Source organism: Rhinoderma darwinii, chromosome 4, assembly GCF_050947455.1.
Source record: "Rhinoderma darwinii isolate aRhiDar2 chromosome 4, aRhiDar2.hap1, whole genome shotgun sequence".
Classification (NCBI taxonomy): domain Eukaryota; kingdom Metazoa; phylum Chordata; class Amphibia; order Anura; family Rhinodermatidae; genus Rhinoderma; species Rhinoderma darwinii.
Window position 1 is genome coordinate 266,493,425 of NC_134690.1, and position 13,643 is coordinate 266,507,067.

The 13,643-nt window shown below is 43.5% G+C and overlaps 1 protein-coding gene across 1 annotated transcript in view; it reads left to right on the forward strand.

Annotated features, from left to right (window-relative positions):
• The first annotated feature begins 1,376 nt into the window (after positions 1–1,376).
• Positions 1,377–13,643, forward strand: part of LOC142759834 (adenylosuccinate synthetase isozyme 2) — a 69,902-nt gene continuing 57,635 nt past the window's right edge. Inside the window, exons 1-3 of the mRNA XM_075862455.1 lie at positions 1,377–1,672; positions 7,936–8,038; positions 13,342–13,410. Coding sequence (XP_075718570.1) covers positions 1,484–1,672; positions 7,936–8,038; positions 13,342–13,410 — 361 coding nt within the window. The 5' untranslated portion in view covers positions 1,377–1,483. The remainder of the gene's footprint in view (positions 1,673–7,935; positions 8,039–13,341; positions 13,411–13,643) is intronic.

The following is a 13,643-nucleotide window of genomic DNA, read 5'->3' on the forward strand; positions in this document are numbered from 1 at the left end:
TTGACCAGATTTTACCACTAACATAAAGTAAAATGTGTCACAACAAAACAGTCTCAGAATCACTTGGGTAAGTAAAAGTATTCAAAAGTTATTACCACATAAAGCGACACGTCAGATTTGAAAAATGTGGCTGTCAGTAATAGCACAACTGGCTGTGGCAGCAAGAGGTTTCCCAGAGAGATGAAATTGATGACTTGTCCTAAAGATAGGCCATCAATATCAGATCGGTGGGGGTCCAACTCTTGGCACCACCACCGTTCAGCTGTTTAAAGGGACACTTCTTCCCCTTCATTCCCTTTAATGCTCAATGCTGTCAAACGCCCACACTTGTCGCGGCGGATTACAAACTTCTCTCATTCAAGTGAATGGGAGACGGCTGCATTACTGTGAACAAGTGTGTGGGCGTTTGACAATATTGAACAGTGTTAGCAGTGAAAGAGAAGCAGTGCTCGCAGCTGATCAGCATGGGTGCCCATAGTCGGACCCCACCAATCAGATATTGATGGCCTATCCTGAGGACAAGTCATCAACTCTCTTTCTCTAGAAAACCCCTTTAAGGCCCTATTCACATCACGTGTGAATGTCGGGAAAACCCTCGACATATACCTCCGACAAAAGACCCAAACTTATCCCACTGTACTTTGCCCAGGGCCCGGCCCTGACCAAACTACTGAAGTCACTGTACTTTTATGGCCAGTGACTTTAGGATTTCCCTGTTGCTCGATTCGGCGAGCAGAGAATCAGCTGATGCTCCGCTCGGGGACTCCAGCACTCCTTCTGACATCACTGTCCATATATGGACAGTGACTTCGGGAGTTTTTAGGGAGAGAGCTATCTAACACTGTGGAAGCTCCTGACTTCACTATCCGTATATGGACTGTGGCGGATGCCATACAGTGGCATCCATCACTCATAGGCACCCATGTTAAAAAACTTATACTGTGTGGTATGTTTTTTCTGCGGGATCTCTCAGGATGGAATAGCGTAGTCTACTACGCTACTCCATCCTTCAAAAAAGAAAAAAAAAGGTATACCGACGTATATCAGTCTAACGGAGGACAAAAGGACACTCTTTTGGTCTCCGTTGTGATAATGGAGCCCAATGGACACGTTTATCTTGTACGTCGGGAGTATTCCTGACGTACAAGATTAAACGTAGTGCCTTAACGTGATGTGAATGGCTAAGTTTCATTTTACCATAATGTGACAGAATTTATGTCAGAGTTGCTACCGTAGGTGTAACAGAAATATGGAGATTTACATTTCCACCTATGTCACTTACTGTAAGTACCAGCAGATGGCGCTAAATAAAGCCAAATCCACTGCAATTGACATGAGGAACGAAGTATACAAAGGGTTACTCTTTTTTTTACCCACCTTCCTGCATTGCTAACTGGTGGGTAAGTTACGGAAAGCGACACGACAAATTTGCAACTTTGCTGGTATTAGATTTGCCCTCACTGCTATATGATTTAATAGTGTCATGTCTTCGGGCAGCGGATCGACACAACCAGCCATCATGTCTAACGGAGAAAGCAGGGCTGTCCCCGTTCACCCTGCGGCACTGTCGAACAAAGTGACCGTGGTGTTGGGAGCTCAGTGGGGCGATGAAGGAAAGGGCAAAGTGGTGGATTTACTGGCACAAGACGCCGACATCGTGTGCCGCTGTCAGGTGAGCCAAGGGCCTGGAGAGGGAGGTGAGCCGGCTGCGGTAATGTCCTCGTATGGCAGCGGTGCTCGTATGCGCTATGTACTCTATTATGATGGCGTGTGATAGAACAATGTGACTGAAGTCGTTATGCAGCAGCCGCTGGTAAGCGTTGTACGCGAGTGACATTGGCCGAGCGCTGCTGTGGTGACACGTGGGGCGCCCTTCAGTATTACGCGCCAAATGTTGCTTGTTTGTATGAGGGCGCAACTCGCAAGAACTGCGAATATATAACCGAGGTTATGTCGGCCGACCATGTCCTCTTCTGTGTTCCTGCCACGTCCTTCTAACGGGACGGGTGTGGTTCACGCCATGTTCAGGTGTTAGTCCGTGTGAATGGCGTACAATTCCTCATACTTCAGGCCTACTAATGCATGCGAGGCAGCGGGTCCGGTGGAGACATTTCCCCTTTCCGCCTGAGCAATGACTTCCTCTTCCACTACCGGGTGCACAAGGACAAATGTCTATTCACCCGGTCGTGTAAGGAAGGCCCTGATCATGTTTACGGCATAGTTCTGCCCTTTTTGTGTGAAATTATAGATTTTTATTTTAAGTGCATTAAAAACAAGCGTGTCAGCTACGAGAACTGATCTAGTGAATGCAGAGGAGCAGCATGGGAGGGGGCAATGAGTGGATATATCCGTGCACACTGGCTTATGTTCCATGTTCAATATCTGACTGGAAAAAAGTGAACCCTTGCAATAGGGAATTGCATTCCCCCCCCCATATATGGACAGTGACGTCGGGAAAGCGGAATCTTCTGCCAGAGCGGACCGGGGATTCTGCTCTAGGAGTAAGGCCCCATGCACACAAACGTGTTTTTGCAGCTGCAAATCTGCGGGTGAATTGCGGTCCCATTCATTTCTATAGGTCCGTGCGTTGCCCAGGAGCTTGGACCGCAAAAAGATAGGACATGTCTTATTACAGCCCTTGTTTTGCGGTCCAGGCTCATAGAAATGAATGCATGCGGTCATGTGCACAGCCCGTGATTTGCGGGCGTCCCACGGGTGATGCTCCGTGGCCGTTCGAGCCGAAAATCACGGCCGTGCACACCACTACGGTCGTTTGCATTAGGCCTAACACCTTGACGTCCATGGTTAGTGACGCCGGGGGCTTCTGCAGGAGTGGAATCCCCTGCAAGAGCTGGGTCTGGCTGTCGGGGATTCCGCTCCTACAGGGAGCTACAGAGGTGCGCTATCTACGGGGATGGGCGGGGGGCTTGCTATCTTCAGGCAGGGGGGTACTTTCTACATGGAGAGGTGCTAGCTACAAGACTGAAGTCCTCGGCCAGAGATCTTGCGATGCTCTGGCTGGGGATTCAATTGTTGGAAACCCGACATCGCTGTCCTTCTCTGGACAATAGTGTCAAGGTCTTCCCTGGGCTCCGCGCTCCAAGTAGCGCTGTTACAAAGATTCTTGCCTAAATAATGGCTGGTAAAAACTGATCCATTGACTTCATGTCCTGTATTTTGACGGCCAATATTCACGGGATGTAAAAAAAAACGGCCACGTGAATACACCCATAGAACTTCATTGTTCTGAAAACGGCCGTGTCGTGTGAATGTAGCCTAAGGTGGAGCTTTGTTGTTAGCCCATTCTGTAAAGACGTAATAAACAGAAATAATAGACATATTACATAATGCCTTTGTCAGCCTTTTTCGTCCTGGTGGACAGGTACTGCAGTCTGGCTGCCAAGTTCATTCTGACGCTGAGAAAGGGGAGAATGGAAAGCAGGGTTGTCACTGGTGCTGAGTCATCTTTCTTGGCATTGGGAATTTGATGCACTTCCATGTTTATTATAGCTACACCCCATAAGGTACCCTTCACGTGTGGTTACCTTAAATGCTAGTCTTTGTTACAGTACACCTTTTTACAGCACCTTTACAGTTGGGCATTGGCATACATATGGCGTCGAAAGGACCAGACACAGTATTTTGCTTTACGGTTTGTTTATATGTGATGGAATATTTTTGATTTAACCGCCTTCCCGCCGCAGCCATTTTTTCGGATTTTTAAGTTTTTGTTTTTTCCTCCCCACCTTCCAAATACCATAACCTTTTTATTTTTCCATCAATATTGCCGTATGAGGGCTTGGTTTTGCGGGATGAGTTGTAGATTTTCACAGCACCATTTGTTTTGTATCCTATAATGTAGTGGGAAACGAGAACATTTTTTATATATGAGGTGGAATAGGGGAAAAACAGCGATTCCTCGATATTTTGGGTGGTTTTGTTTTTACGGCGTTCACCATGCGGTAAAAACTGCATGTTCACTTTATTCTGCGGGTCAACACGATTACAGCGATAACAAATTTATATAGTTTTCTTTGTTTTACTACCTTTACAAGGAAAAAACGGATTGTTAAAAATTTAGTTTTGTCGCCAGTTTCTGAGAGCCACAACTTTTTTATATTTCCATCGATTTAGCGGTATGAGGGCTTATTTTTTTGCGGGGCAAACTAGTTTATATTGGTACCGTTATGGGGTACATGGGACTTTTTAGTAACTTTTTATTTCATGGAACGTTACAGGGGGTCACCCCCCCTGTTTTTAGTCATTTAAATGGCGCGGTCGCTATTGACAGTGGCATTTAACAGGTTAAAAAAGCGGGATCGCGCTTGAGCGGGATCCTGCTAGTTACCCGGAAGTGTCAGCTGTAACACAGCCGACACACTTGCTCTATGGCTGTGGTTGCTCTATGGTTGCTCTCAGCCGTGAGCCCGCTCCATACCCACCCACCCGGCATGCGCCGTATATATACGGCGGATGTCGGGAAGGGGTAAATTCATGTGTCAGATTTGTAAACCTGCGGCATGCCCTAAAATCTGTGCAGATCTGCATCATTTCAGTTCTCTTTCCCCATTTGCGGTGGATTTCGCATGTTTACTCCTGTGGAAGTGGTGTACAGATTTTTCTCCTCTGTTTTATAGGGGTTATCGGGATTCTTAATTTCTTTTCCTATTTTTCCAATTCACAAAACAAGCAGTACTTGCCTATCCTTTCCCCAAACGATCCAGCACTGACGCTACGGCAGCCCTCCTGGTGGTTGTTTACTTGCAGGTACTGTTTGGCTGCAAGCCATCAGAGGGTATAGCAGTAATGTGTAGTGCTTTTGGCAGTGGTCACATGCTACCTGCATCCTCTGGGGGGACTGCGCTGGATTGTTGGGGGGGGGGGGGGGGAAGGATAGGCGAGTACTGCTTGTTTTCTTAATTCATGTCGTTTGCAGCCATTAGAAAACATTTTAGGAATCTATTTAAAGCACGCTAAGGCCTATTGTACATGGCAGAGCTGTGAAGTGCACATTCATAGGTAAAGTAAGGCCCCATTACAATATCACTATCTCCGCTTCATATAAAAACATATTTTACCACTTTTTTTGTTTTTTTACTTGGCGCTTGAGATGAACTCATTTACTGTAACAACTCTGTTTTTGTGATACCATATTTTTCGTACTATTAGGCCTCATGCACACGACCGTATTTTTTCACACCCGTAAATACTGGCGTAAATACGGGTCCGGTGTCACACGTATTCCACCCGTTTTGCACCAGTATTTACGAACCCGTGCTCGTAAATATGGGTCCGGTGTCACACGTATTCCACCCGTATTTACGAGCACGTTTTTGGCAGCAAAATAGCACTGCACTAATCGGCAGCCCCTTCTCTCTATCAGTGCAGGATAGAGAGAAGGGACAGCCTTTTCTGTAATAAAAGTTAAAGAAATTCATACTTACCGGCCGTTGTCTTGGTGACGCGTCCCTCTCTTCACATCCAGCCCGACATCCCTGGATGACGCGGCAGTCCATGTGACCGCTGCAGCCTGTGATTGACCTGTGATTGGCTGCAGCGGTCACATGGCCTGAAACGTCATCCAGGACGTCGGCCCGGATGTCGAGAGGGACGCGTCACCAAGGCAACGGGCGGGAGACCGGACTGGAGAGTTGTCGGTAAGTATGAACGTCTTTTATTTTTATTTTTTACAGGATAGGGGATACATGTCTTGTTTATGGCAGAGCGGGGAGATACCTCCCCGCTCTGCCATAGTTTTCATTGTAGTCCCGGCGGTAGTTACGCCACTGGGCTGTGGCCTGCAGACCGGGTAGTCCCCTGACCTCGCCTCACCTCGCAACGCTCCCGTAATCACGGGTGAACACACGCAGCCACCCATGATTACGGGAGCCCCATAGACTTCTATGGGATGCCCGTGCCGTTATTACGGCATGAAATAGGGCATGTTCTATCTTTTTTAACGGCACGGGTACCTTCCCGTGAGCAAACGGGAAGGTACCCGTGGCTAACAGAAGCCTATGAGCCCGTTATTGCGGGTCGTAATAACGACCCGCAATAACGGGTGTTTTTACGGTCGTGTGCATGAGGCCTAAGACGCAGTTTTTAGCAAGAATAAGTCTTGCTAAAAAGTCCCTGCGTCTTATAGTCCGCAGTCAAGGGACCCAGCATCGCCGGGCCCCATGACTGCTTCATTACTTAACCCCTTCCCTACCCATGACGTGCTGGCACATCATGGAGCTGGGGGGCGGGGATGATGTATGGAGCGGGCTCACGCACTGAGCCCTCTCCAAACACTGCAGGTGTCAGCTTCTGACACGCTGCTCTAACGGCCAGGAACAGTAATTTCGCTGTTCCTGGCAGTTTAAAGGGCTTGTGCCATAAAACACGTGTCTCCTATCCACAGGATAGGGGATACATGTGTGATCGATAAGGAGAATGGGTCACCAAGACCGCTGCATGAGAAGCTGTGACTTCCGCGTTCTGTGTCCGGCAGCTTCATAGAAATCAATGGGATTCTTCTGCGCATGCGCAAGCAACTCTCCATTGATCTCTATGGAGCTGCGGGACAGATAAGCCGGACACAGAACCCGGTAGTCTAGGCTTCTCATGTAGCGCTTTGGGTGACTTTAGGTCCCCTGTTCTCCTTATCGATGGGGGTCCCAGCGGTAGGACCTAGTACATGTTTTTTATGGTAAATTACTTTTAACTAGTTAAATGCCGTAGTCCATAGCGACAGCGGCATTTATAGGGGTTTTTCTATGAAGGACATTTGACATAGCCACAGCGTATGTCATAAATGTCAGATAGATGCAAGTCCCACCTCTGGGACCTGCACCGATCTCTAGAACGGGGCCCCCTAAACCCCATTCTAGCTTTCTGTGCTCTCCCGGCCACTTGATTACATGTGGAGTTACTGAAACAGCGTAACTCGCGGAGCTACGCTGTTTCCGTAACTCCCATAGAACTGAACAGTAGTTACGAAAACAGCGAAGCTCGCATGCTACGCTGCTTCCGTAACTGCCATTCACTACTATGGGAATTGGGGAAACTGCTTAATTTCAGTAACTCCACATGTAACCAAGTGGCCGCTGGTTCAAGTCCCCTAGGGGAACTAATAAAATGTGTAAAAAAAACAAACCTTTTCCCATTTTTCCCCAAGCACAATGTAAAAAATAAAATAATTTGGTATCGCTGCGTCCGTAAAAGTCAGATCTATTACAATATACCATTATTTAACTCGCACGGTGAGTTTAAAAATGTAAAACCTCAAAATAGCTTTTTGGTCACTATAGTGCTTAAAATATGAAATAAAAAAAAAAAGTGATCAAAAAAATCAGCCCTCACACCGCTCACTCGATAAAAAAATAGAAAAAAAGGTTTTGGCTCTCAGAATGTGGTGAAACAGAATAAATTATTTTATAACAAATAATTTTTTCCCTATTTTCTGTTGTCTAAAACCTGGGTGCGTCTTATGGTCAGGTGCGTCTTATAGTCCGAAAAATACGGTAAGTCTTTTCCTAAACATTTCAAGTCTGCTGTATAAGCAAGAAGTAACTGTAAAACCAGTCTAGTGTTCCTGAGCAGTAAAATAATCTTGCTGACCACTGACTACTCAATGTCATCTTAGCCGTTCCAGGTCTACTTATAGAGATGGTATTGTCAGGTGGCATTTACAACAGAGCATAAGCTAGTTTTGGAAACAGATTTCTAGTGTGTGTGTGTGTGTGTGTGTGTGTGTGTGTGTGTGTGTGTACAAGTATTGTTTATTGTGATTAGAAAGCGATCACTAATTTAATACATACATTTATACAGTATATATGTTTATAGTAATGTTAAAATGTGTTCTATAAGAGCAGAATGTGAGGTAGTACCTTTTCTTCCTAAAGAAAATAATTATTCATATTTTAAAAATAATGTTTTTCCCTTTCCATATAGGGAGGAAACAATGCCGGCCACACAGTTGTGGTGGATTCTGTTGAATATGATTTTCATCTCTTGCCAAGTGGAATTATAAACCCCAAAGTTACTGCCTTTATAGGTAAGTCTTAGTCTTTCAATGTTTTATGGTGTTTTTTTTTTTTTTGTTTAACTACTTTCTCATGGAAGTTTTTAGCTTAAAGGAATGGTCCAATTTATTATTTTAATGCACTTAAGAATATTTGGAAAGTTGCTTCAAATTTGGTGGTGCAGTGGAGGGAAACGTGGGGTTTGGGACTCCTGTTCTAGTGATCAATGGGTCTCTCAGCGATCAGACAATTATCACCTAGCCTGTAGATGGTTGATAATTGACGATTCTGGTAGTACACCTTTAACGAGTACAGTTACAGCTGCTCCGTCCTCTCTATCATCTCCCCGCACTCATCTGATAAGTGCAAGGAGAGTACAGGAAGCTGAGTGTTTAGTTTCCTGCTAGAGCTTGATCCATGCCGGATCCTGGAGAGGTGAGTAAATCACTGGACCACAGGTATGAAATATTAACCACTTCACTGCCCTAGACCACCAGGGATACTAAAATTAACCCCTTTACTGCCCTAGACAAGCTAATTATTGGGTACCTCTGTGTTATTATATGATACTATTCTGCATGGCCTGGCTAAGCTTACATCACGTCAGAGCCTTCCATTAGATGAATACGTCCAGAATGCTTGCTGATGTATACATCTAGCAGAAGGCTCCGACGTATGCCACTGTATGCCTATACAGTGGCATATGTCGTGTATATGGTTCAATTGTGTGTATTTTATTACTGGATGCTGCTCTATGGTACAATGCAGTCTAGTACGCTCTACTATACAGTTAAAAGTTCAGGTACACGGAAATACAGCTCCCCAACGTTTGCTAAAAGGACAATTAGTATGTCGTGTCAATGGGACACTAAGGACACGTATGCGCTGGGAGCTGCCTCGGCGCACACCGTTAATGTAGTATTCAAACTTGATGTGAACACCGCCTTAGTGGAAAAAGTGCCTAGGTCCCTAACTGGCTAAAGGGAGCATTAGTCGTAATCCCTTTCTTCTGTTCCCTACTTCTGGCTAATTTCAGTGTTACCAAAAATTAGGGGACATATGTGAATATATGGCTGTAACCTTGGAGTCTGATCCTCTAGACTACAAAAAACCTTGTGCAGATGCATTGGTCTGCATAGGAGAAGTGGACATATGTTAGGATACTATTTTATTTAAGTGGATCTGTCCACTTAATATGCTAGGAACAAAGGTAAAGGTCCAGCACACGATATGATATGAAACACAAAACTGTTTATTTGAGTCAAAATTAAAACCAGAAATTAAAAAATCCTGGGGAGAGAACGCCTACGTGTTTCAAACTTTTTACTTCTTAATCATAGCTTATGTATTTTTTTCATATCATATCGTGTGCTGCACCTCTAACTTTTGTTCCTTGGATTTCTACCTACTCCCAACGTAGCTCTTGCCCGTTCACCGATCAATCATAGAATGTGGTGTCCTTACTTCAAATGAGTGGTGAGCGGACCAATTTTACTTGTATATTTTCAGCTATATGCTGCCCTATGTAAGGGCAGCTTATTACAGCTACCGGTCTGTACTCCTATTGGTCAAAATGCAAAAAGTTTTTGTTCCTTTTGGCTAGTGAGAGCGATTAAAGAATGCAGCGAACGAATAGTTATGAATTCACTGTATTCATGAGATACTGACTCTCCCTGCCTCCCCTACTGTCTGTGCGTAGACTGACAGGTTGCTTTCTATGCACGTATACACAGCAGTCTGTCAACGACCTGCTTGAAGGGCTGGGAAAGGCAGGGGGAGTGTCCACCTCATGAAAGCAGCGCACTCATAACGAAATCTGCTGTTTTCTTTCAGCGCTCCTATTTGCCAAACGGCACAAAAAAATGTTTGTACTGCTTTGGCTACTCTGAGTATGGTCCTGTAGCTGTAAAATGCTGCCCCTGTGCCAGCTTATTAAACTGACGGATCTGCTGTAAAATATATCATTAGTCTTTCTCAATTAATTAGAATATCAACAAAAAGTTTATTTATTTCAGTAATTCAATTTAAAAAGTGAAACTCCTATATTATATAGATTCATTACACACAGTGATCTATTTCATGCATTTTTTTCTTTTAATGTTGATGATTATGGCTAGCCGTTAATGAAAACCCAAAATTTAGAGTGTCAGTAAATTGTAATAATGGGTAAAAGTTGAAGATTGTAAACTCATGGTGTCACACTCTAATCAGCTAACAAAACACCTGCAAAGGTTTCCTATCCCTTTAAACCCTTCTCGACATTTGACGTATGGCTTAGTCCTAGCCGGGTAGGGGAAGTATGGAGCGGGCTAATGGGCTGAGTCCGCTCCATACAATGCGGGTGTCGGCTGTAGGTTACAGCCGACACTTCACAGTAACCAGCGGGACCCTGTCAGAAAGACTATATACTGCTATACATTAGTATTGCAGTATATAGTGCAAGCAATCCAACAATAGCTGTTGAAGTCCCCTAGGGGGACTAATAAAAACGAAATAAATAAACCATTGGTATCGCCGCATACGTAAAAGTCTGAACTATTAGAATTTATCATTATTTAACCCATTTCCGCCATTAAAAAAAATTTAAACACCAGAATCGCTATATTTTTGGTCACCTTTCCTCCCACCAAAAATGGAATAAAAAGTGATCAAAACCTTGCATGTGACCCAAAATGGTTGCTTTAAAAATGACAGCTTTTCTTGCAAGAAATAAGCTCTCCTACAACTTAATTGACGGAAAAATATAAAAATTATGGCTCTCAAAATTTGGCGACACAAAATAAATTTTATCTTTTACACTTTTTTTTTTCTTGTAAAAGTAGTAAAACATACAAAAAACTATATATTTGGTATCGCTGTAATCGTATTGACCCGCAGAATAAAGTTAACTTGTTTTAATTGCATAGCGAGTTCCGTAAAAACGAAGCGCAAAAAACAATGGCGGAATCGCAGTTTTTTTCATTTTCTACCCCACAAATAATTTTTCCCCAACTTCCGAGTACATTATATGGCACAAGAAATGGCGCTACGAAAAACTACAACTCGTCCCGCAATAATCAAGCCCTCGTAGGACTAGATCAACGGAAAAATTAAGAAGTTATGACTTTTGGAAGGTGGGGAGGAAAAAATGAAAGTGGTTTACGACGGGAAGGGGGTTAAAAGGACTGGTCTGTTGCTCAGTGGTCCAAAGTCCTGTTTTCAGATGAAAGTACATTTTGCATTTCATTTGGAAATCTCGGTCCCAGAGTCTGGAGGAAGAGTGGAGAGGCATCAATCCAAGTTGCTTGCATTCCAGTGTGAAGTTTCCACAGTCAGTGATGGTTTGGGGAGCCATATCATCTGCTGGTGTTGGTCCACTGTGTTATATCAAGTCCAGAGTCAGTGCAGCGTCTAGCAGGAAATTTTAGAGCACTTCATGCTTCCCTCTGCTGACAAGCTTTATGGAAATGTGGATTTAATTTTCCAGCAGGACTTGGCACCTGCCCACACTGCCAAAAGTACCAATACCTGCTTTAATAACCACAGTATCACTGTGCTTGATTGGCCAGCAAACTCGCCTGACCGAAACCCCATAGAGAATCTATAGGGTATTGTCAAGAGGAAGATAAGAGACACCAGTCCCAACAATGCAGACGAGCTGAAGGCCGCTATCAAAGCAACCTGGGCTTCCATAACACCTCAGCAGTGCCACGGCTGATCGCCTCCATGCCACGCCGCATTGATACTGTAATTCATGCAAAAGGAGCCGCGACCAAGTATTGAGTGCATATACTGTACATACTTTTCAGTAGGCCAACATTTCGGTATTCAAAATAATTTTTGAAATTGGTTTTATATAATATGATTTTCTGAGACACTAAATTTTGTGTTTTCATTAACTGTTCGCCATAATCGTCAACATTAGAAGAAAAAAATGCTGGAAATGGATCACCCCGTGTGTAATGAATCTATAGAATATATGAGTCTCCGTTTTTTAATTGAGTTACTGAAATTTAACTTTTTGACATTCTAATTCACTACAGTTGTCATAGCAGTAACCTGTTAAATCTTTGGTCCTGATTAACCCCTTCCCAGCTTGTGCTGTATATACGGCGCATGTCGGGTGGGGGAGTATGGCGTGGGCTGAACCAGTTTCATAGAACGAGAATGTCGGCTGTATCTTACGGCTGACACTTCAGTCTAATAAGCTGTAGCGCGGCCACGCTCGTTTAACCCCTTAAATGCTGCGGTCAATAGCGACCACACCATTTAAATGGTTAGAAACAGGTGGGCAGCCCTCTGTAACGATGCAGCGTGCCCCCCCCCGGCGATGCGATCGCGGGCTGCCATTGGTTGGCCCCCAGGTCTGCCATCCAGCAGGGCTTCATAGGGGTGTCAGTATGATATACTGCAATACATTAATATTGCAGTATATTGTGCAAGTAATCCAAAAATCACTGGTTCAAGTCCCCTAGGGGGACAAGTGAAATAAAAGTTAAAAACAGTGAAGTAAAGTTTTTGTAATATATAAAAAAAATATTAAGTTAAAATAAAACCATTTTCCCCAAGCACAATAAAAAAATTAACAAAACTGGTATCGCCGCATTCGTAAAAAGTCTTAACTATTACTATAGATTATTATTTAGCCTGCACGTTGAACGCGACAAGAACGTAAAATGACAATCGCTGTTTTTTCGTCACCATGTTCCACAAAAAATTTAATAAAAAGTAATCTAAAATCTCATGTAACCCAAAATGGTACTAATGGAAACTACAGCTCACCCTGCAAAAATAAGCCCTGACCACTCAATCGTTGAAAAGTTATGGCTCTCAGGATATGGCGACAAAACAGTTTTTAACAATTTTTTCCTTGTAAAAGTAGTAAAACAAAAAAAAAACCTCAAATTTAGTATCGCCATAATTGTATTGATCCGTAGAATAAAGTTAACCTGCCGTTTTTACAGGACGGTGAATGCCGTAACAACAAAACCCCCCCTGAAAGATTGAGGATTTTTTATTTTTTTTTTCTCCAATTCCACCCCACAAATAAGTTTTTCCGGTTTCCCAGTAGACTATATGGTACATAAAATGTTGCATTGAAAATCTACATCTTATCCCACGAAAAACAAGCCTTCATACGGCTTTATCCACAGAAAAATACAAAAGTTATGGCTTTTGGAAAGTTGGGAGGAAAAAACTAAAGTGAAAATCTGAAAAATGGCTGTGGCAGAAAGGGGTTAAAAAGTCTTACATGTTTAATGACAAAGACCTACATCTAGGTGTAGCTAAGGGGTTACTGTTTAAGCATTTAGTGATGCCGTGTCATGGTGTTTTTTTTTTGTCTGGATTTTTCTAGGGAATGGAGTTGTAATTCATCTACCTGGTTTATTTGAAGAAGCAGAGAAAAATCAGAAAAAAGGACAAGGTAAGTCAGCAAGCCAGTTTTATTTCTAAGTTATAGAAGCCGGCCTTTGCTCAACATGTACTTGATATATTAAAATCTGTAGGACAGATCCTTTATTCATTTATTACCTTGGGAGTTTTAATTATTGGCATATTGTTTGTGTGTGTTTAAAAAAAAAAAAAAAAAGTCCTATACCACAAGCTGGGACTTTAGAGCAGCCCTAGCACAAAGTCCACACTAGCCAATTTTTCTTT